At 53.4% G+C, this 23,277-nt stretch overlaps 3 protein-coding genes across 9 annotated transcripts; all 3 read right to left on the bottom strand.

Moving 5' to 3' along the window:
• Nucleotides 1-1,721: 1,721 nt before the first annotated feature.
• LOC109388549 (small integral membrane protein 24-like) lies at nucleotides 1,722-4,525 on the bottom strand. 2 transcript variants are annotated; one of them, XM_019653307.1, is made up of 3 exons: nucleotides 4,336-4,525; nucleotides 4,131-4,242; nucleotides 1,722-3,315 (listed from the first exon to the last, which is right to left on the bottom strand). In XM_019653307.1, exons 1-3 carry the CDS (start codon nucleotides 4,412-4,414, stop codon nucleotides 3,180-3,182), a joined length of 327 nt encoding a protein of 108 aa, XP_019508852.1. In that variant the 5' UTR covers nucleotides 4,415-4,525; the 3' UTR covers nucleotides 1,722-3,179. The 2 variants fall into 2 exon arrangements, 1 of the variants encoding a protein (XP_019508852.1); XR_002125233.1 differs by having other exon boundaries at nucleotides 3,277-3,315; nucleotides 4,325-4,525.
• Nucleotides 4,526-5,140: 615 nt separating this feature from the next.
• SMIM44 (small integral membrane protein 44) lies at nucleotides 5,141-12,749 on the bottom strand. 3 transcript variants are annotated; one of them, XM_019653303.1, is made up of 5 exons: nucleotides 11,190-11,225; nucleotides 9,828-10,038; nucleotides 7,590-7,701; nucleotides 7,256-7,318; nucleotides 5,141-6,243 (listed from the first exon to the last, which is right to left on the bottom strand). In XM_019653303.1, exons 1-5 carry the CDS (start codon nucleotides 11,208-11,210, stop codon nucleotides 6,108-6,110), a joined length of 543 nt encoding a protein of 180 aa, XP_019508848.1. In that variant the 5' UTR covers nucleotides 11,211-11,225; the 3' UTR covers nucleotides 5,141-6,107. The 3 variants fall into 3 exon arrangements, with proteins under 3 accessions (XP_019508848.1, XP_019508851.1, XP_019508849.1); XM_019653306.1 differs by lacking the exons at nucleotides 9,828-10,038; nucleotides 11,190-11,225 and adding an exon at nucleotides 7,990-9,388; XM_019653304.1 differs by lacking the exons at nucleotides 5,141-6,243; nucleotides 7,256-7,318; nucleotides 7,590-7,701 and adding an exon at nucleotides 8,058-9,634 and having other exon boundaries at nucleotides 11,190-12,749.
• Nucleotides 12,750-13,696: 947 nt separating this feature from the next.
• DOHH (deoxyhypusine hydroxylase) lies at nucleotides 13,697-19,937 on the bottom strand. Of its 4 annotated transcripts, none has more exons than XM_019653317.1 (5): nucleotides 19,566-19,937; nucleotides 16,840-17,158; nucleotides 15,644-15,720; nucleotides 14,872-15,082; nucleotides 13,697-14,436 (listed from the first exon to the last, which is right to left on the bottom strand). In XM_019653317.1, exons 2-5 carry the CDS (start codon nucleotides 17,111-17,113, stop codon nucleotides 14,117-14,119), a joined length of 882 nt encoding a protein of 293 aa, XP_019508862.1. In that variant the 5' UTR covers nucleotides 17,114-17,158; nucleotides 19,566-19,937; the 3' UTR covers nucleotides 13,697-14,116. The 4 variants fall into 4 exon arrangements, with proteins under 4 accessions (XP_019508862.1, XP_019508858.1, XP_019508857.1 ...); XM_019653313.1 differs by having other exon boundaries at nucleotides 13,699-14,436; nucleotides 14,842-15,082; nucleotides 19,592-19,934; XM_019653312.1 differs by having other exon boundaries at nucleotides 13,699-14,436; nucleotides 14,842-15,082; nucleotides 19,566-19,934.
• Between the last annotated feature and the right edge of the window lie 3,340 nt (nucleotides 19,938-23,277).

Here is a 23,277-nt window from a genome sequence, read left to right on the forward strand (position 1 = left end):
GACACTTCTGTTGATTCTCCCATCTTGGGTGCCAGCCAGGCCCTCCCCCCCAAAATAAAACCAAAGCCCCATTCAAGTCCAGGGGTCCTGGTCCCTGCCCCCAGCTTTCTGCCCTCCCATCCCCCCAGGACCCCACAATGGGGAAAGATAAACAATGTCAGAGGAGGGCTGGCCGAGTGGCTCAGTTGGTTAAGAGCTCGCTCAAGAGTTTGAGCTCTGAGCAACAGCAGTTCGAGTCCAGCCCGAGCTGAGCAGCTGCTGAGCTGCCAACAGGTGGCAGGATGGCTCAGCTAAAAAAATAATAATAATAATAAAAAATAAAATGTCAGAGGGACAGAGCACATAGTGTGGGGGGCAACAGGGAGGAGGGAGTGAGATTGAATTTCCTTCCTTCCTTCCTTCTTTCCTTCCTTCCTTCCTTCCTATTTTTGGTGGTGTTGCTGTTCATTTTCTTTTCCCTCTGAGATATTTTTTGAGGTTTTTTTTCCTCATTTTGTATTTTACTGATATTACCAGGATAGTTTACTCTATTTCTTGCTTTCTGCTTGCCTAACACACCAGGTAACACACAGACACATACACCCCATGCTCATGAACCCAAGTCTGAGAGAAGGTGTGGGCTGGGTCTGCTGCCCACCTCGTCCTCTCCTCGTCCTCCCCCCCACAACCCCCCAGTGTGGGGACAGGATTAAGGGGACCTCTGGGCAGATCTGGGCCCATCCTTCTTCCCCTCCGGCTCACCCACCCTGCTCCCGCACATCATACTCCCATCATAACCTGTATATTACGCAGTCATTTCGGTTTCCGCGGACGCGCCTAAGTACCATTTACAGAAAGTGACTGGCTGTTATTATTTTGTTTGTTTCCCTATGCAAAAAAAAAAAAGAAAAAAAAAGAAAAAAAGAAAAAAAAAGGAAAGGGGGGGTTCCATAAAAGATTAAATAAAAGGCAAAAAAAAATGTATAAAAATTAAACAAGCTATGCTTCGACTCTTTCTGGCTGTCTCGGGTCCTCCTTTCTGTGTTCAGTGCCGGCTGTTTTGTGTTCTGTGCCAAAGTGAAGGGAAGAAGATGAAGGGGCAGGGGCTGGAAGCAGGCTGGCCCCAATACTCTGGGTAAGCTGGCAGGTGTTCTGAGACCTTTAGCTCAAATGTCCCCAGGGTACATTCCACAATGTCTGGGGACATCTGTGGTGGTTATGACTGGGGAAGCTACTGGCATCAAGTGTGTGGAGGCCATTGATGCTGCTCACCCCACAGTGCCCAGGACGGCCCCTCAAGGAGAACAGTGCAACTCCGAATGTCAGCAGTGCTGAGAGGGAGACACCTGCTTTAGATGGTGACTTTGGGTGAGCTCTGGGGCCAGGTCCGTCCCTTCCCTCCAACCCCACCCCACGCCCACCGCAATGCCCCTGATGGCTCCAACCCTCTCCCCACTCCTAGGATGGGCCTTTGCTCCTGCCCTCAGCCTCGATTTTCTTGAGCCCCCTTGTGGGCGGACCGAGGACCTGGACCCAGAAATGAGATTCTGGGGGGAGAGGTCAGCAGGAGGCCCCCGCCCGCACACCCACGGTCCAGACTTTCCCCGCAGCCAGAAAGGGGGACACTCGCAGGAGCTGCTTTTGCGGAGTGAGGGGTCTCAGTTGGTGGGGTGCTCAGCCGGAGGGGGCTTAGTTGTGGGGGGGGCCCTCAGCAGGGTCGGAGCTAAGTCCAGTTGGGGGAGTCAGTCTGGCCTTTGACCTCAAGGAAAACCTCTGTTTTTCAGCCATTGGCCCCTAGGATGAAGCAGTTCTTTGCTTTGGGGTGCTGTCCCAGCACTGCAGGCTGTTTGCCATCCCTGGGTCCCCACTAAATGCCATAAAAGGGGGCTGGCTTGTGACAACCCAAAAGACGCCCCCTAAAATTTCCAGACGCCCCCTAGTGGGGAAGTCCCGCCCAAACATCCCCTTCTCCCTTCCCTCCCAAACATCCCCTTCTCCCTTCCCTCCCCTCCCCAGCACCCCGCCCACTGGGAACCCCCAGACTGGACACAAAAGAGAGGAGGCAGAAAGTTCCTGCACTCCCAGAGCTGTGGTCTGAAAACACACCCTCTGACCTTCAGAATCCCCCTAGTCTAAGGGGGAAGGTTCATTCACTCTGCCCAATCTTCATTTCAGCGTAACAAAAGCTGACATTTATTAGATGCTTTTTGGGCTCTGGGTTCTGTGCTCAGGATTTTTGTAGACATTATTGCATTTAATCCTCATGAAGACATGAAGAAATAGTTATTTTCCTCTCTTTTTACAGAACAGGACACTTAGGCACAGAGAGGTTAAGTTACTTGCCCCAGGCCACACAGCTAGAAAGTTGGGACTCCCAACTCTCTCTGTGGAGCCACCACCAGGAATGCAGGATAGGAAGAGTGGGGTGATGACGCTGTGCACCCCCACACCCAGCTCCTGGGTGTTACAACTTCTAGAACAGGGCCCTGAAACTCAGCATATAGTGGGAGGGGCCCTCATCTGCCAGGAAACAGCCTGGTGCTCAAAGTTCATGGTCAAGAGCAGCAAAAGGGAGATTGCACGAGGAGGGCTGGCTCTGCCCTGGGTCCTGCAGACTGGCAGAACTATTTGCACGGTTTCTCCCCACCTTCCCTCTTGCCAGTGAAAGGGGGCTTGAGCAGGATGTGATGGCGATTCCCCCAGCCCCCATGTGGCAGAGACACAAACCGAGGCCAGGAAAGGGGTTGGCCTATGGACTCATGGGAACAGGGCCTCGAAAGATCTTAGAGGTAGGAGAGCAGGAGAAGAGCTGGATTCTATGATGAACTCCAAAGGGCAGCAGAAATCAGGTGGGAAAAGAAACCAGGCAGTGGGTTAAGAAGATGGCTGCAGTGCAGACTGGGTAGAGATATGAGATGGTGGGGATCTCGGGGATGTGGTGAGCTCCTTGTCCAGGGGTGCCCTCCGAGCTTGAGAATTACCAGGTGAAGACCAAGCTTGGGGAGGGGGTGTGTAATGCCTAGGTAACATGCAAAGAGCCCTCTAGGAGGGATTTGGGGTGGGTCCTGGGTCTTCTTCATTCAGGGACACTACCCTAGTGGAGTCATTTCGCATGCCAGGACCAGGTCTTTGCTTATAGGGTGCAGAGCAGGTATCAGTGCATCCCTAGGGGCTGCCTGGAAGAGGTGAGCAGGAAGCCTTCATGCGGAGCTCACCATTCTTGCATGGTTTGAAGGCTCCTCTTTCTCTTCCAGCTCCAGCTCCAGCTCCAGCCCCCAGTTGGCCTCTCCTTCCTTTTCCTCCTTTCTCACAGTCTCCCCTTCCTTCTCTTTATTACTGTGGAGACAAGAAGGACCCAGATAGCCCAATTTAGTAAGGACTTACAGGGTTCCAGAACCTCTAAGTCCTGCACCCTTGTTGTTCCCATCGTCCAGAAAGGGATGTGGAGACTCAGGCAGGTGGGGACACTTTCCCAGTTTAAACAGGAAGGAAGTGCTGGAGCCCAGGCTTGCGTTACATGAGCCCAAACCGTGCTCTTAACATCTGGTCTCTCTGGTTTCCTGGATCTCAAAATTGGGTGAGTGGATGGGTAGAGATGGAGACGGACCAATTGATGGGTACAGAGGTAAATGAGTGGGTGGGTGGATGGATGAACAGATGGACTGTGGATGGGTGGTAGGAAGGTAGATGGATGGGTGGATGGACAGACGGGATGGATGATGGAGGGAGGGAGGAGGGGAGGAAGGAAGAAGAGAGGGATGATGGATGGCTGGAAAGAGAGAGGGTTGGATGGGTGGATGGATAAATGGATGGATAAGGGGATGTGAATAGGAGGATGGATAAATAGATAGGGTGAGAGGCGAGGTGATAAAGACTACAGATCCCATTTGAAGCGCACACAAGTATAGGGATAGGGTTTTCTGTGAAGAAGCCACCTCATTTGGTAAGTAGGTAGTCAGGAGGGAAGTCAGCAAGATTATGAGGCCCCCATTGATTCTGAATCAAAGAATTAATCACCCCCTTCCCCCCACCCCTGCCTCCTCGGAGGAGGCTGAGAGGAGAGGGGCTTAGAGAGGCTAGGGACCAATGGAGCGAGGGGCTCTGAGGGGAGAGGGTCAGGGACGGAGCGGCTCAGAGAGGATGGGGCCTACCTGTCCCGAGACTCACTGCACCAGACAGCGTAGACAACTGTGAGGATGAAGATGAAGAAGAGGAAAGCCAGAGTGGCCCCCAGCCCCACCAGCCATGGCTTCCTCTGGGCCACTGCGGGAGGGAGCAGAGTGGGGTCAGCAGCCTGGCCACCAGGTTAGGGCTCCCCCCTTTTCCTGGCTCTCTGCCCCCTCACCTAGGCCTTACAGGGTTGGGCCTGAACTGGCCACAGAACCAGAGCTGCCAGAAGGGAGAGTCCGCCGGGAGTCATCCGGAATCTGTCCATCCTGGTCCTTCTGTCCTCGCCCCTGCCCAGGAGGTTCTGAGGTGCAGCCCTGATGGAGGAGGAAGTGGACAGCACCCCAGGGCAGGGTGTGGCCGGCACCACCGCAGGAAGTGGGGGGTGGGGTGGGGCTCCCTTCCCTGGGTTCCAGGCTCCCTGGGGAGAAGCCCAGGGTCCCAAGCATCCTAGCACCCTGTCTCCCTGAAGCTTACTCTGACCACCTCACTCCCCACAGCCAGAGCCCTGAAAGGGGGAGGCTCAGGAAACGTGGGGAACTCATGTCCTGAGCACCTACTATGTGCCAGGTCTTGCAATGGCTCTTAAGCCCCGATGCCTCCTTCAAGCCTCACACTAGTGGTCAGAACTCGTCTTCCCTTTGCAGAAGAGCCGGCTTAAGGCTCAGAGATGTCAGGTCACTTCCTCGGGGCCATATAGCACTGCAGAGGAGCAGTCCTCCCAGGTAGGAACCACACTGAGGAAAGAATACCTTTCACCCCAACCCTCACTCACCATCCTAGGACCTGAACCTCCAAATTTGACTCTAGCCACAGCCTGCAAAGGCTCCCATATTTTGGGCACCCTGAGCATCCCTCCCAGCTCTGCCAACAACAGCTAGGGAGACCTGGCCAGTGGCTTCCCTCTTTCTAAGCCTTAGGATTTTCAGCTGGAAAATTGGACTAGTTAGGTACTGACGGAGACTGAGAGAGAATAAAGATGCCAGGCGTTCAGTGGGAGCATCAATTAGGGTGTTTATTATGTGCGTTCTTTGAGTATTTATGGTTTTCCGCCCCCTGGTGGACAATCCTGGAAGTGTTCTCAGACAGAGCTTTTTGGGCAGGATCCTACCACCCCACCCCACTCCAGCTATGGGCTCCAGAACAGAGCCCCAAACGCCATACTTTGTCAAAGACCTCATTAAGAATATTTAACTTATTAAGAAATAGTTAACATCCAGGGCAAGGTCCAAGATCCAGAGAAAGTGAGGAAAAGGGGGAGGCTGGAAACAGGAGAAAATGCTTGTTTCTTCCCAAGAAAATGCAGGAACCCACGCCCCCCCACACTCCAAGACCCAGTTCTCAGAAATGGAGTCACATGTCCCAAACCACCGGGGAGGAGGGAACAAGGCTTTCCCAGGAGATTGCTCTCAGGGCTCAAAGTCCGGCAAAATCAAGATTGCAGGGGGAGTGTTTACTCTGCCCAGCGCATCTGTGCAATGTGATCTTCCATACCTGTCCGGGCATTGCCCCCAAACCAAAAGCTACTGCCCACAGGGGGAAACAGTCCCAAGAGAGGACAGGAGCCCTTTTAAAGGGCTGTGATCGATTCTTTAACGCAGGTCCTCATGAGGTAGCCCCTGGCTCATATTGGTCCTGAGGCTTTGTGGGAAGGAGGAGGTTCTGGCCAAGAGAGATCAGGCAGAGGGAAAAGAAACTAGGCAGTGGGTAGAAGCAGGGGGAGTCATGATATTGTGGGGGCTTGGGAGTTTCTCCATAACCAAGTACAAGAAGAATCACCAGGCAGAACAAATAAGGAAAGAGGGTACACAGAGACCATGTAAGGTGCAAAGAAGGGGCAGGGAGGGCCTGCCCTGTATTCCAAACCAGTCACTTCGATGGCTTTAGGTCCCAGTCATTGATTATAGGGTGTGGAAAGGGCATCTCTGGGGGTCTGCCTGGAGGAGGTGGGCAGACAGTGTTCACATGGCCGTGTTCTTGTCTTTCCCCTGGTCTCTGGGCTCCTCATTTTCCTCCAGTTCCAGCCCCAAGTTGCTCTCTCCTTGCTTCTTGGCCTTTTCCTGCTTCTCTTCATTCTTCTCCTTCTTGCCTTCTTTACTGTAGGGACACAAAAGCCCCAGACCACAATAAGAAACAGAGACACTCCCATTTAATGGACACTTACTGTGCCAGGCCTTGTGACAAGTGTTTTATAGAAAGTATCTTCATTGAATTCTCAAAACAGCCCTAACAAGGTAGCCTTGTTGTTTCCATTTCACAAAGACAGAAATTAAAGCTCAATTGTCCCATGCATATACAGATGGATGAGTGGAGGGATGGCTGGCTGGAAGGATAGATGGATGGATGGATGGATGGATGGATGGATGGATGGATGGATGGATGGATGGATAGGTGATTGGTAGAAAAGTAGTTAGGTGAATGGATAGCTGCATGAAAGGATGAATAAATGAATGGGAAGGTAAGTGAATGAACTGGAGGAAGAAGAGAATGATAGATCAATGGATGGCAGGGTAGATGGGTGGATAGATCAATGGACTAATAGGCAGGTGAATTGATGGATGAATGATGGATGGTTGGAGGGTGAACATTGGGTAGGCAGATGGAGGGAAGAAGGGAAGGAGGGAGGGAGGGATGAAAAAGGGAAGAAACTACCAATGTAGAATCATGTGGGACCTAGACCCTTCAGCACATCCTGGGAGTAGGAATCACATTTTAGTGGGGCTGAGATGGGTCTTATACAAAGCAGTCAGTCAGGTCCACACCTCTCCATCAGGCACATCTTGGGCTTAGCTGAGAATCTTTCAGCCAAGCTGCTCCCCTCCCAGTTCTGTGCTCCTGTCACCAAGCCTTTTCTCCCCCAAATCCTGAACACACGGCTGTGGGACACAGTGTCAGGAAGGCTGGTGGTCAGGGTGGGCTTCTGTGAGAAGGAAACATCTGAGCCAGCCAGAAGATACAGGAAAAGGGGTTCCAATCAGAGCAATAAGTGCAAAGGTCCTGGGGCAGGAATGTGCTTGAGGTGTTCAAGGACAGGAAGAGGTCATCTGTGCACACCCACCCAGAACCCCTGACCCCCACACATGTCTGCACATGCTCACACAGGCAGTACCTCAGGTCCATGTCCTGGTATAGGTGGGTCTCCATTCTGAACATGGATTCCTCATCCTCAGATCTGTAGGAGAGAGGGAGACAGGGGGTGAGGATGGGTGAAGGGCAGGAGGTGGGGATAGCCTCACCCCCACTGGGGGTCATGAACTCCAGGAAGCAAAGAGGCTGTGGGCTGCACAGCTGTGCTGGTCTGTGGGATTGGGGTCTCAGGAGCAGCAGGGAACTGGGGAGAGGATCAGGAAGTGGGAGGGGGTGCCCAGCACTTTAGGGAGGGGGAGGGATGGGGAAGGGGGCACAGGGACAGGCAGCTTCGGGGTGTGCAGAGGGGCTCCCACCTCCTTTTGGAGCACCAGATGCGGTTGGCCAGCATGAGGACGAAGACAATGAACAGGAAGCCCACAACAGCAGCCAGGCCCACCAGCCACGGCTTCAGGCGGCGTTCTGTGGCTGTTGAAAGGTGGGGGGGAGGTGGGATTCAGAGACACTTTACCCCCCAAAGTAAGAGGAAGAAGGGAGCCAGGGTTGCTCAGACAGATGGGGTCTTGGAAAGGGGCTGGGTTTTAGAGAAGGAGCTCACCTTGGGGAGCAGGGCTCCAAGAGGGGCCTGATCCCTTTTCTCTTCTGCCTGCCCCCTCTTCTCAGAGTCCTCAGTTTTTCATTATTGAAAATGGGGAGATGGGGAGCCCATCCCCATGACCCCTCCCTACCCCACCACCCGGGAGGCGGGAGCCCTACCCTGTTGGGCTTCCGCAGGCAAGAGGAACAGGGCGCTGAGCACGAAAAGGGTCTCCAGGGTCCCCATGGCTACGGAGGAGCCAGCAGCCCGAGTGCACAGTCCAGGTGGGTGCTGTCCTCTTTGGCTGGGCGAGGCCCTGCCCAGCCCCTGATAAGGCACAGGTGGGTCTGGAGCAGGGGCAGGCCCTCCCTTCACCCCACCTGGTTGGCATCCCTCCCTCCCCCTGGGAGGGAAGACTCTGAACCTGGTACAATGATTAACTTGGGGAGCGCGGCCCCTGTGCCTGCCCACGACCACCTGCCCTGAGGTCAGCCATGCTCCCTGCCACAGGAGCTGCACTGAGATTGCCCTGAATTTCCTTCATGGGCCTGGGCTTGGCTCAGTGCTTTCACATACTATGTTTCTTCTCTGAACACCCCACAAAACTTGCCACCTCCATTTTACAAAGGCTCAGGGAGGCCAGGAGCCCCGAGGTCATACAGAAATAGGCAGAACTGGGTTTGACCCTGGGTCTCTGTCACCACTAGCATATGCTGCCTCTTCCTGGCTCCCTTACCCCTGGGGACCCACAGCTACTGAGGGGTAAACACAGGGACTGAAAGAAATGGGCCACGTGCCCACCAGCCATCTCCGATGTGGCTGGAGAGCAGGACAGCCCGGCAGCTGATGACTCAGGCTCCAGGCTTTCCTGCCCATCAACCTTGGTCCCTGGGTTGATTAGATAGGGGGCCCTGCCCAGGCAAAGGGGGACCCCGCCCCAGCTGACACAGGACAGCCACGGCCCAGGCACATGACAGGAAGGCCAGGGGGAGGGAGGGCCTGGTCCTCCAGGCCTGTGAGAACTCTGCAGTGTCCCCTGGGGGCTAAGGAGATGCCAGCATCATTGCACACACATTTATGGAGTGCCTTCTGAATGCCCTGTCCTGTGCAAAGCTTAAAAGGGAAGGAAGTCTCAGGCGCTGTCCTCCAGGAGCTCTCAGGCTGGTTGGGAAGTCAGGACCGCCAGAGACAGACAGATCCAGCGGCCGAGCAGCAGAGACAGGAATAAGGTGGGAGATGTGGGTGGAGAAGATTTGGAAGTGGGGGGCCCACTTACTCAGCACAATAGCAGGTACATACTAAGCACTAGGTAAGGGCTGGCAATTATTTTTTTAAGTCTTCTTGGTGTACTTGGTTTACAGACTACTGACAGCTTGATGGAGGATGGGTGGGGTTAGGCTCTGGGAGTTGCGGGGAGCAGGAGTGTGGAAACAGCCAGTGTCCAGCCACCAGAACCTGCCAGCCAAGAATGTCCTCCAGCACGACAGGGCACATCAGTGGAGAAAGGACTCTGAGCACAGGTCATCTCTACAACGCCAAAGGGGTTGGCGTCAGGGTCACAGGCCCAAGGGCAGTGCCCGGCTCAGTCCAGCCTCCAGAAGGAGCTTCGGACGGGTGGGTCCTTGAAGGCGACGGAGGGACGGTAGGGGGCCCAGGTGGGGGCTACTGAAGGGGCGCCCTCATCGCCCACGCCAGCGTCCTCGTCATTCCGCCAGGCCAGGGCCAGCTGGAGGTCCAGCTGCTCCAGATCCTCACTCTCCAGGCTCGGGCAAAGCTCCCTGGGGGCGTCATCCTCCCGGTCCGGCTTCGGGCCGAAGGCCCAGTCTGCGGCAGGAGGCTGATGAGGCGCCTCCCTGGGCCTTGTCCACCCTCTGCCCCCTGCACTGACCCCATAGAGGCCCTTGGCCTCCCCAGGTTCTCTGCCCATCTTCCCACCCTCCCTGACTGGGAGAGGCCCTTGGACCCCCCAGTGGCCCAGCAGTCTCCCAAGCCAGGCTCATGGTGGGTTGGGGCTCACCAGTCAGGTCGTGGGCGAGGTCCTTGATGAGATGCCCGACAATGGCATAGGCCACGACCACCACCAGGAGCGCAGCCAGCAGCAGGTACAGCACATACCTAGGCAGGCGGATGGCATCCAGTGGCGGCGGGCGGTACTCCTCATACAGCGGCGGGGCCTGGGTCCAGCCCTGGGTCCCCTCCTCGTCTGCCAGCTCCGGCATGGTGGCCACCTAGAGTGGGAGCAGCCCGGACATGACCCATGCAGCGGAAGTATTAAGGGGCTTTGGGTAAGAAGATTAGGGCTCCCCTATGGCCACCATCTGCCTGGATGAATCACATCACAAATCACTTTTGCCCACTGGCCCTGGCCCTGGCTCTGCTCCAGCCATACCAGCTGCCACCCTGCATGTCCACCCCCACCTCAGGGTCTTTGCACTGGCTGTTCCCTCTCCTGGGAAAATCCCTGCCCTCATGGAGCTGACATTCAAAGTGGGAAGAGGGACTGAGTAAAACAGAACCTTAGAGTAAATGATGTATTGGATTAGAAAGTGAAGAGTGGTATGGGGTGGAGGTGGGGGACAGAGACCATGGTCTAAGCAGCGGTTCTCAACCTGTGGGTCGCGACCCCTTTGGGGGTAGAACGACCCTTTACAAGGGTCGCCCAAGGACCATCGGAAAACAAAAAGATACTTACATTACAATTCATAACAGTAGCAAAGTTACAGTTACAGAGTAGCAACGAAAATAATTTTATGGTTGGGGGTCACCACAACATGAGGAACTGTATTAAGGGGTCGTGGCATTAGGAAGGTTGAGAACCGCTGATCTAAGGGGATAGCACTGTTTGAAGGGGAATTAAAGTTTAAAACAGAGTAGCCAGGTCCATACCAAATGACACTTGAGCAGAGACCCAGAGGAGGAAGGGAACCAGCTATGGGAGAACCAGGGGGAAGAGTGCTCCAGGCAGAGGGAACTAACAGGCTGTACGAAAGTCCTGAGGCAGGACTGTGCCTGGCACATTGGAAAAACAGTGAGGAGGCCCGTGTGGCAGGAGCAGAGTGAGTGAGGGGGAGAGAGGGCGGCGAGAGGGAGGAGGCGAGGGCAGGGAGGGGATGGGGGGGGCAGTTCGTGCAGGGCATTGAGGGCTACAGGGAGGACTTGGACTTTTAACCCAAGGAGGTGGGAGCCCTGGAGGGCTGTGGGCAGAGGAGGGATAGGACCTGACTTGGGTGCTTACAGGCACCCTCTGATGGCTGCTAGGGGAGGACAGATCAGGGGGAGACCAGGGAGGAGGGAACTGAGCTGCTCCAGGTGACCCGAGTGGAAGCTGAGGAAGGGAAAGAAGTGGGCCGATCTGGGATAGATTTTAAACTGGTCACACCTGAATGTTTGTAGGCTGCATCTGGAATGATGGAGTTTCCATTTCCTGTAGGAGGAGCAACTTCGGAGGTAACGAGGAATTGTAAGGACATACTGGGTTTGGGGTGCCTTATCAATATCAAAGTGGAGATGTCGAGAGGCAGCTGGACCCCGAGTGTGGAGCTCAGGGGAGCCCCGGGATGGAGACAGGACTGTGGGTGTCATCAGGCGTAGTGCGGGGTTGGAGCCCCCAGAGTGAAACAGGCGACCTGGAGGGGCGTAGTTCGGGGAAAGAAGAAACCACAGGATCCAGCCCTGAGCAACGAGGGAGAGGGGAACTGAGCAGTCCCTGAGAGGTGGGAGGGAAGCTAGGCGAGTGCTGGGCCCTGAGGAGTTCCCAGGAGGAAGGGGGACCAGCCGGGTCAGACGCTGCTGGGAGCGGGAGGACAGAGACTGAGATGTGACCACCAGATTTGGACACTGGGAGGTCACCTGCGGGCAAGGACAGTTCTGGGGACAGGAAATGCAGAACCTGGTTGGGGCCGGTTTATGAGCGAGAAGAGAGTGGCATGGGAGCTGATGAGAATTGACAACTCTTCCTTGGGCTTTTACCATCAAGAACAACAGAGAAAAATAGGGGCGAGAGCTGGATGACAGTGGGGTCAGGAGGGGCTGTGGGTTTTTTCCCTTGTTTTTAAGAAATGACCACCTGTGCTGATGGGTAAAGAGAGAAAACATGAGAGAATGGAGAATGGCTGCAGTGACAGCCTAGTTAGCGACAGGGACTGGGGTCTGGTGCATAAATGGAGGGGCTCAGGCAGCTGGTGCCGGAAGCGTGCCTGTGACACTGAGATAAATGTATATTTGGTCTTCATCCAGGTTCCTGAAACCAAGCTCCTAAAACCCTGTTATTTCCTGAGTGATGAGGGTGAAAGGGCCCCTTTGTGGTTCTTAATATGCCTCTCCCACCACACTTGAGCATATGCTAATGAACATGGGGCAGCACTGGGGCTGATCACCCACAAGTGATGACTTAACAGGCCTCCGTAATATCCTGAATGCAAAGCCTTGGGGAGCTTCCACGTGTTAGGAAGGAAGTGTGCCCCAGTTCCACGGGGACAGAAGCTCCTGCACTGGGGACCTTTCCTGACCTCGCCGTGTGCCTGTTCATCTGTGTGCTTTACAAGAAATTGGTAAGTAAAGTGCTTTCCTGAGTTCTGTTAAGCCGTTCTAGCAAATCCTCAAATGTGAGGGGGTGGTGGGAACCCCAGTTGGTCAAAAGTATGGGAGGCCTAGCTGGGCTTGGGGCCTGTCTGAAGTGCAGGTGGTCCTGGGGAGCTGCACCCTGAAACTGGGGGGTCTGTGCTAATTCTGGGTCGTTAGTGTCAGGACTGAACTGAATTGCAGGACACCCAGCTGGTGTCTGCAGAGAAATGGGAGAATTGCTTGCTGTGCAAAACCCATACATTTGGTGTCAGAAGGGTTGTAAGAAGAGATTGTAGTAAAAACAGGTAGTCATGGGTCGGCCGAGTGGCTCAGCTGGTTAAGAGCTCACTTGGGAGCACCAGCTCTGAGCAGCAGGGCTGCGGTTCATTTCCCACATTGAGGGCCAGTGATGCTCGCCCTCTACAGCTAAGAAGGTGCACAACGGCTCGACCTGGAGCTTGGCTGCTGTGTCGCTGGGCGATGGTGTAAGCTGCAGTGGGCTGCCTGGAACTACGTGAGTGGCTAGCAGCCAGCGTAGTGGCCGGCAGCCGGTGTGAGCTGCCGGGAACCACTGAGAGCAGCCAACCAATGATCAGCGACCGATTGCCTCACCCGGGAAGAGCACAATGATCATACCAACATGGGCCAGTGAAGCAATGTCCTCAACTAGACTGAAGAACAAAAATCGCAATTTGTCTACCTGTCTGTTCCCCTTTCCGATTCCCCAACGCTGTTCCCCTCCCCCCAATTCCCCAATAAAATCTTTAAAAAAAATAAACAGGTAGTCATGGTGCTTGAGGACCCCACTTCCTGGTACCTGTGCCCTCACAGAATCCCCTCCATCTCCAGGAGGGTTGTTGTTGACTCAAAGAGAAAGCAGCAGAAACGATGATGTGCCACATTTGAAATGAGGTTGTTGCTAGGCTGGTTTCATAGAGCCATAAATGGGTTGCTCAAGGCTGCACCGGGAGGAAGGGAAGAGTTGGGATGGGAACGTATAGCCCAGGCTCTTAGCCATACCACCAAACCCCTTCTTCTATGTCCCCATGAGGGTCTTGGGAGGGCCAGGCTCAAGGGCTGCTTCCCTAACTGACCCCCCTTGGAGGGGGCTGACTGGACAGATATTCCCCCTGGGAAAGGTGGTGAAGCAGGGACAGGGGCTTCTGTCAGTCACACGTCAGGCACAGGGCAAGCAGATCACAGAGCTGAGCTCTGCAAACATCCTCCCCCACCCTCCCCAAGTCACTTAAGACACGTTCCTTGAGTAGCTGACCCAACCCCTGCAGCCCCCCCTACACACTCAGAGTCATCACTTGGCAAAAATAATTTAATGTTCTACTTAAACAATGACCAGGGGCCTGCTTGACCCTCCCCAGCCCGAGTCCCTAGCCCAGCCCACCTAGGGGCCACCTCCCCACCTTGCCCAGGCCCTCTGGGACAGATGCCCCCACAGTGCCTTTCCCTGCACCCCCTCACTCCTGAAGAAGCTCCCCAGAGCACAGCCACACCCCTGCATGCCCTCCTTCCCACACTGACATCCTGCCCCATGCACTGCAGCCCTGTGCTAAGCCTTTTGATAGCGGGACAGCAGATACCTCAGCCTGGCCCCACGGGGACTCAAGATGCAAAAGTGGCCATGATCCCACCAAGCAGACAGGTCCAGGGAGCTGGGAAAGTGAGATCAATTGACACCCACATGGTTCATGTGCCAAGTCCTGCAGGGGAGAGGCCCAGGGCCAGGCTCTAGGAGAGGGGAGGGCGCAGCTGCTCCAGCCCATCAGCGTACTGGAAGGCCGGCCCCGTCTCATACTCATACATGTCCAGGGCCACCTCGCAGCTCTCCCGTACCACGCGCTCAGGGTCGGCCACATGAGCCCGCAGGGCAGCCAGGCAGGCGGGCCGGGCAATGGCTCCCAGGGCCTCAGCGCATTCATGTCGCACCATTGGGCTCTCAGTTCGCTGGGCCAGGGCAGCTGCCAGCTGGGGCACCACCGCCTCGTGCTGCAGCTGGCCCAAGACATAGCCGATCTCATGGCGGAAGAGGGCACTGCCGCAGTGCAGGCCTGTGGGAGGGAAGGGGCAGAGAGGTCACTGGCTGGGCGGTACCATCAGGGCAGGTGGGGACACTCAGGGATCCAGGGCTGGGCACTTGAAGGGCAGAGACAAGTAATAATTACAGGAAAGGGTGAAGGATGCTAGAGTCAGGCTGCTGAGGTTTCAAATCCCAACTATGCTGCTCGCTGACAGGCTGTGTGCCCTCAGCCAAGTCTCTCTGCCTCTCTGGGCCTTAGTTACCTCCATGGAGAATGGGAGGAATAAGAGTGTCCACCAGCCTCTGTGGATGAGTTAATTTGTGCAAAGCCTGTGAGGAAGTGCTGGGAGCTGAGCTCAGGGGGCATGTCCCCTGGGACGAGTTTCTCCATGTCACAGACATGGCCACTGAGCCTTGCCCAGGGACCCCTCCTCACCCTCAGCCAGTGCCAAGGCAGCCTCCTCACCACCCGCATCGCGCAGGGCAAACATGGCTCGGTATCGGTCGAAGAGCGGCCGGGCCTCATCCAGCAGTGCCTCCCTCAACCGCCCCACATCATGCTCCTCGGCTGGTGGGGCCGGGTCCACTGAGAGGTAGGGTCCAGTTGGTGCCGGCTCCCCACTGAGCTGCTGCAGCCACTCCAGCCGCCGGAGGGCCAGCTGGCACGTCTCAGCCACCTGTAGGGAAAGGGGTGACAGGTGACCATTGGGGACATGGTGGTGGGCCTGTCCCCATCCTGTAGGGGTGATTAGGAAGGGATGAGGGAGACAGAGGGGGCCAGGGAGGGGCTCTGTGTGGAGGTGACATTGGGACCAAGTGAGAGAATGAGTCAGGTGGAAACAGCCAGTGCAAAAACACTGAGGCAGGACCTGCCAGACCCATCAGGGGAGAGCCAACCGGCTGAGGGCGAGCTAGCCACAGATGGTCAAGCGTTAAGGATAGACTATTAGGGCCTACCAGCCACAGTGTAGACTTGGGATTTTGTCCTAAAGGAGATAAGAAGCCACGAAAGAGATGGACAGAGAGGTCAGGACGGCTCGAGGCCCGGGACAGGCTGGTCAAGCAGGGCAGATTTTGGTGGGAATGAAGTGTTCAGTTTGCCCAATGGGGTAGCAGCCTGCACCTCCTGACTGCCACCTCTCTCCTGACTCCCTATCCAAGCAGTTGCCCCGGCAACCAGACCCAGGGTCAAGGCTGGTGCAGACGGCGGCAGGGAAAGGAGGGCCCAGCCACGTTACCTCCACAACAGGGTCGGTGGAGTACTCCTTCAGGATCTCCAGAACTTCCGGGTCCCCGATGGCCCCCAGGGCCTCCCCTGAGAAAAACGAGACACAGCCCCTGTTGATTGGTTGGCTGGGAAAGGCCCTGGGCACTTCGGGGGACACACGCAACAGGTGCTCAATAAAAACATTTGTCCGGCTCGGCAAGTGGCTCAGTTGGTTAAGAGCTTGCTCAAGAGTGCAAGCTCTGGGTCGGCCGAGTGGCTCAGTTGGTTAAGAGCTCGCTCAAGAGTTTGAGCTCTGAGCAACAGCAGTTCGATGCCTGGCCCAAGCTGAGCTGCCGCTAAGTTGCCAATAGGTAGCAGGATGGCTCAGCTAAAAAAAATAAATAAATAAAAAATAAAAAGAGTGCAAGCTCTGAGCAACAGGGTTGCCGGTTCGATTCCCACATGGGCCAGTGAGCTGTACCCAAGCTGAGCTGCCAACAGGTGGCAGGATGGCTCAGCTGGTGAGAGCATGTGCTCTTAACAATAAGGTTGCCTGTTCAAGATGGTGGTGGGCTATGTCCGCCCGCAACTAAAGACTGAACTTGGCACCCTGAGCTGAGCTGCCACCCAGGTGGCTCAGGGGATAGAGCGCGTGCTCTTAACAAGGCTGCCGGTTCAACTCCTGCATGGGATGGTGGTGGCTATGCCCACCCACAATTAACTGAACACAGCACCTTGAGATGAGCAGCGCGACTCGGAGCTGAGCTTGCTGCACCCTCCAGAAAGAAGACTGAAGGACAACAACTTGGCTGTTCCCCTTCCCCAATTTCCCAACACTGTTCCCCTCTCCCAATTCCCCAATAAAATAAAATACAAATACAAATTAAAAAAATAAACTTAAAAAAACATTTGTCCAATGAATGCATGAAACAGATACCGGGTTGGCAGTCTACAGAGCACACCACCTGTTTTTTAATCAAGGGGATAATATTTCACGGCATGTGAAAATTATATGAAATTCAAATCTCAGCGTCCATCAAGTTACTGGCACATAACCAGACCCATCTGTTGACTGGTTTATGGTGGCTTTTATGCTGTAATAGCAGAGTTGAGTTGTGGCAACAGACTGTCTGGCAGGACTGAAAATCTTTACTACCTGCACATTTGCTGAGCCCTGGTTTGGATCATGTGTGAGTGAGTGAACACGCCCTCACCCCTGCCACTCACCTGCTTCGTGGCGAACCATGGGCTCCTGGCAGGTGTCACGCAGCACGTCCACCAGCACAGGGATGGCCCGGCGGTCCTGCATCTGGCCCAGGCAGTAGGCAAGCTCGTGCTTGAGCAGGGCAGAGTCATCGCTGAAGGCCCGGCTAATCCAGATGATGGCGGCCGGGCCGCCAAGCCCTCTAAGTGTGAAGAGTGCCCGGAAGCGGGCCTGCAGGGGCTGCTGGGGGTCCACCAGTGTCTGCCCAATGGCCTCCACCTCCTGCTCCGTTACCATAGCGCCTACCTGTTTCCTTCCGCAGCCTTTCTCCGGCACAAGAACCTATGACGGAAAACCAAAATGCCAGGTTAGAGGCATCCTTCTCATGCTCACTGATTTGTTCATTTAAATTAGGACCTGGTGGGGTGGCTTTCTACCCCACCTGGGCATCTAGGTTGACAGTCTGACTCTGGCCCCGCCCACTTGCTGTGTCGCCCTACCTAAGTTACTTTCCCTTTTTGGGCCTTTGGCCTATACATCAGCAATGACCTCCACTGGTCTGCTCTCCACACAGCAGCCAGAGGGACTGTGGTAGCTGGTCCTCAAGATGGCCCCCAACCCCCCCACCTCTTGGTATCAGTGCCCTTAAGGCCCCCTCCTACAATGAATAGGCTGACCTGTGTGAACAGGATATGGAAGAAAGACAATGTGACTTCTGAGGGTAGATAGGTCATAAGAAGCACTGTAATTTGTTACACAGCACAGGTAATTGACACAGGAATCCTTTCAGCATATAAACCAGACCATGTGACTGCCATGCAAAATACTATGGTGCCTCATTACTCTAAAATCCTTGACAGTCCCAAAAGCCCTGTGTGACCTGCCCCTGTCCCTTCCACACCCTCACTTCCTCCCTCTCTCCCCCTTGCTCATTCCACTCCACCAAACAGGCCTCCTCACAGTTCTCCGACACACCAGGCACAATCCTGCACCAGGGCCTTTGCATGAGCTGTTGTCTCCCTCAGGAACACTCTCCCCAAAATGCCCCCATGCTCACTCTCACTTCCTTGAGTCTCAAATGTCATCGCCTCAGGAAAACCTTCCATGATCACAATCTTCAATGTTGCTCCTCCATCTCTTTTCCTTGTTCTGCTTTATCTTTCTTCGAAGTACTTACCACCACTAGATACCGGATGTTTTTTAGGTTATGGTCAGTCTGATTGCTCACTAGAACTCTGAAGGCAGGGAACGAGTCTCTCTTAGTCACTGCTATACTCCCAGCACACAGGAGGTCCTCAACAAGGACAATAACCCTAACAGTAACAGCAGCTGGCATTTGCAGAGCATGTACTATGTGCCAGGCACCTCTTCTTAGCGCTTTACATCATGAACTTGTTTAATCCTCACCATAACCCGATGAGACAGGCACTAGGATTGTCACCATTTTACAGGAGAGGAAACAGAAGCACAGAGAGATTAATGACTTGCTTAGAAACATCATGAAGTTATGAATCCAAGAGTCTAGGCTCCAGAATCGAGCTCTAAACCACAGCCACTGTGTTGAATGGATGAAACGACACAGCTGGGAGGAGGGTTCCCTTTCAGTCCTCTAGACCAATGAGGACCTCGTGGCCGCTTCATAAACATGACAAGCAGGCTGCAGCATGCCAGCAGCCCTCTGGCTCCCAGCAGCATCAGCAGGGCTACCCGGGGTTTAATAAGAGAGGTGCTGCTGTTTGAGCATAGGTGACCATCAAAAGAGAGGTCACCTGAAAGAGGGATCATCAGAATCCACAGAAGCCAGGAGTGTGCCACAGCAAGTCAAGGGCAGGTGGGACTCAGGACTCCTGACAGGCCCTTGATAAATATTTGTTGAGGAATCGAACATCTGCTTGCCAGGCACACCTCTAAGCACTTTGTACACAGTACAAATCCGTATTATCTGTAAAACGGGCTGAAGTGGGCACAAGAACCTCACCGAGTTACTGTGCTGAAGTTACGGTCATACAATAGGGTGCCGGGCACAACCGCTGCCACCCAGTACCCACTTAATAAACCTGAGCTAGTATTAAATATTTTTGCAGGGAGCCGACACATGCCTCTGTGCTCACGAGGACAAGGGAGGGCACACCTATCACCTCAAAGCCCGCAGCTCACACCTGAGGCCCATTTTTCAGTGGGATGGGGGACCAAGGTGTGTATGTGAGGTTGAGGGGATCAGTCCCCAACCAACGCAGAATGTGGGAATCCGTTCATACCTGTGAAGGTCTCAGAGACAGACAAGATGAATTAGTAAGGTATAGAAGAAGAGGAGACCTAGATCCTGGAAATCCTCCCTTTCCTTGAGACCTCTCTAAAACAAGAATTCCCAACAAAAAGATCTCTGGTAACTAGACTCCCAACCCCCCAGAGGGGATGCCCCACACGGGATCCTTTAGGGCTGCTCGCCGGATCCCTGTCCTTGGAAGATACTCCTAGGTACCGGATGCCTCAAGATCTGTCTACGCAGATCCCCGACTACCGGATCCCTCACAAACTCGTTCTCTCAGAACGCCGAGAAAGGAGGCGCCCGACATGGGACCCCACACACACATGCGCTGGGTCCCCAGCTAAGGGATCCCCGGAGAATGACCCCCAGAACCCGGGAAAGAGCTTGCCGGGACGCAAGACCCCTCAGGAAAAGAACCCTCAAACCGCCACCGAATACATCCCAGAGCTGGGATCCCCCAACGAAGCGTCCACCCCATACCTGCCCGCCAGATCCGCGTCCCGCACCGTGCTCCCCGCCGCCGGAACGCCCTAACGAACTCCGGAAACGCAGGGCCCGCCAGGATGGGTCGCCGCCGCCGCCTCACCAACCGCGACGCTCGAAGTGTGCTCTGGGGGCCGCCATCTTGCTGGCCACGTGAGCTGGCCGGACTGCACCAAACGCAGGGCGCAGGGGGGAAGTGCCCGTCAAAGGTTCCTCGGCGGGAGGAGGCCCAGGAGCGTCAGTCGGCACCGGTACCATAGCTCACACTTCCACACCAGTGTGAGTCTAAGGACATTCCTCAGGAAAGGGAGAGGGCAACGTTTATCCTTTCCCCAGAACAGATTTCCTGCTGCCTCCTGACCTTGTACAACAGGTGAAAATGGTTTGTGCCGATTCAGCCCCGAGGGGGCGTGGCTAGAGACGGAGCACGCGCAGCAACCTGGGGCGTGTCCAAACTCTAGGGCGTGTCCAATTGACGTGGCTTGACGCGAGACTGGGAAGGAATTAAAACAAAAAAAAAAAGAAAAGGTTCATTCATTTATTCATTTACCGAGGAGTAAATGGGTCCTAAAGACAAGACAGCCTGCCGGCTTTACCCTTGAGAAGACGCTGGAGTGTCGTAATCAGGGAAACGACATGCCCTGACTTAGGTATTAAGAGGATCATTCATGCTGGTGGGTAGAAATAGACAGTAGGATTCTGGGTTAATTTTGAAAGAAAACAGGATTTGCGGATGGATTGGATATGGAATTTGGGAGAAAGAGTCTTATCTTGTCAAGGATAAATACAAGGTTGTTGACATGAATAAGTGGAGGGATGGAGCGGCCATTAACCATTAGCCTCCCCATCCAGTCCATCCACAGTCCTGTTGAGTCTACCTCTGAAAGAGTCTAAATCAGTCACTTCGCTCAGCTTTTACAGCCCCTATGAGGGTCCAAGTCACCACTGGCTGTCACCAGGATGCTGTCCACACAAGAAAAAGGGAGTTTTTAAGTGACTATGTCAAATCAGTGTGGTGGTTCCTCAAAAAGTTAAACCCACATGAGAAAAGTATACACCTAAAAAAAATGAAAGCAAGGACTCAAACAATTGTCTACCCATGTTCATAGCATTATTCACAGTGGCCACAGGCCCTGTTAACTTCTATTATATTCTCTATGAATTTGATTTCTCTAGGGACCTCATAAAGTGGAATCATACAATATTCTCCATTTGTGTCTGGCTTATTTCACTAAGCATAGTGACCTTAGGATTCATCCATGTTGTAGCATGTATCCCTTTCAAGGCTGAATAATAATCTATCGGTTTGGATGGACTACATTTTTGTTTATCTATTCATCTGTTGATGCACACAGGTTGTTTTCATCTTTTGGCTACTGTGAACCATGCTGTTGTGAACATGGGTGTGCAAGTATATTTGATTCTCTATTTTCAAATTTGGGGGATGGATGTCTAGGAGTGGTATTATTGGATCATATGCTTACTCTATGTTTAACTTTTGAAAAAATCCTCATACTGTTTTCCATAGCGGCTGCACCATTTTACATTCCCACCAACAGTGCACAAGTGTTCTAATTTCTCCATATTCTCACCAACATGTGTTATTTTCCACTTTTTGGTAGTAGACATTCTAATAAGTGTGCAACTTATTTTGAGATGCATAAAAATTTTGATATATTGATGAGTGGATACAAGGATGGATAGATATATAATAGAGAAAATATAGCAAAATAGTAATTGGAGAAAGTGAACAGTGGGCATATGACAATTCACTGTAAAATTCTTTCAACTTTTCTATACATTTGAAAGTTTTCATAATAAACCACTGGAAAAATAGGTGGCGGGGAAAAGGAGGGCTACTTCTATTCTTAGTGTTTGAGTATTTCCAAGTTAAACATTTGAAAAGTGTTTTAACTTTTAAATGTGGAACCTTTGAGTCTACAAATCCATTGTGACAAAGTTATCTGGCAGCAGTGTAAAAAAAAAAGTGAAAATGAAGTACTCATTGCAACATTATTTGAAATGGCAAAAAGAAACTGGAAAAACACAGCCCTGCCTCTGCCTCCTCTGGGGTCCAGCCCCCATCATCACTTACCTGAACTAGTGTAGTCCTCTCCACCCAGGACCCACTGGCTCCTGCTCTCTTCCCCCTCAGTCTGTACATCCTACAGCAGTCGCGAGAGGGCGCCCGTGAGCACCCAAATCAGCCCTGTCTCTCCTCTGTCCTCAGCCCTCCAGGGCTCCCACCTCCTTTGGGTAAAAGCCCAAGTCCTCCTTGCGGCCCACAAGGCCGTGCATGATCTGCCCCGTTTCCTCCCCATGCTCACCTCCTACCTTTCTCCCCCTCTCTCACTGCTCCAGCCACAAGGGCCTTTTCGCTGTTCCTCAACACACCAGGCATGATCCTGCCCTAGAGCCTTTGCACATAATGTTCACTCTACCTGGAACATTTTTTTCTTCCAAATATCACTGTTCACTCCCTTGTTGAAACCTTTGCTCTTTTGCTCAAATGTTACCTCCTCAATGAAGCCTTCCCTGAGCACTTTAATTATTATAAAATCATAACCTCACCCCCAGCATTCCTTTATCCAGCTTTCTGCTTTATTTTCCCCCATAGCATCTATGTTTTACTGTATGTTTTTCTACTTATTTTGTTTACTGCCTGTCTTCTGCACTAGGATATAAACACCATGAGAGCAGGGATTTTTGTCTGCTTTGTTCTCCATGAGATTATACAGTCTGTCTGGAAAATAAAAATAGAGCCCTTGTGGTGGAAGCAGTCCCACTATAGTCCACTCACGAAATTCCTGATAGTGACTCTTGTGAGTCAATACACATGGGCTCCAGCACATCACTAATTGGACCCCCAGCACCTATTACACACCTGGCACAGTAGGTGCTGAATAAACATTTGAGGGGGGAATAAATGAACCATCCATCAATAGGGGGACTGATTAAATAAATAATGGATTAAAAATGCCATGCATAGCAACAAAGTCACTTTGATAGGCCAACTAAGGGTTTAAGATATTCGGTCATTCATTTCACAAATATTTTTTGAGCATCTACTGTGTGGTAAGCACTGTCCCAGGCATGGAGGACATAGAATGAAGCAGTCTGTCTTCATGGAGCCAATCTGATTATTGTTATTTTATTGTTTTCCTATGTGTTCAAAAGCTGATCGCGAATAACTGGCTTTGCAGCTGACCTTGGCTGGCTTGCAAGGACACCATCTTGACCATGTTTTGTTACTCAGGCTAATGTTCTTGGCGGGGAATTCCCATGGGCCAGGTGCTGTTTATTCTAGAATGTACAGGGCAACAGGCCAGGTGTGATCAGCCCCAAGGCTGCTCTGGGGGAAGGAGATAGGCCCAGGGCTGCAGGAAGCAAATATGGAAGCCACACCCAAAAGCAAGGTTTGTGTCTGTCAGGGAACTTGGACTCCTGAACTGCAGACCTGTGAGAACCTGATAGCAGGAGTGAAACCTGCACCTTCCATTCTAGGCCTCCTCTATGCTTGAGCAAGGCCATGGAAGCCAGGAGTCCAAATTCCAGGTGCCCGAGGGCCGTGCTCCCTCCAAAGGCTCTAGGCAAAGGCCCTTCCTGCTTCTGGTGGTGGCCTGTAGTCCTTGGCTTGTAAACACATCACTCCAGTGTCTGCCTTGTCTTTCCATGCCATCTCCCTGTGTCTGTGTCCAAATTCCCTCTT

This window comes from Hipposideros armiger, unplaced genomic scaffold (assembly GCF_001890085.2).
Source record: "Hipposideros armiger isolate ML-2016 unplaced genomic scaffold, ASM189008v1 scaffold_202, whole genome shotgun sequence".
In the NCBI taxonomy this organism is placed as follows: Eukaryota; Metazoa; Chordata; class Mammalia; order Chiroptera; family Hipposideridae; genus Hipposideros; species Hipposideros armiger.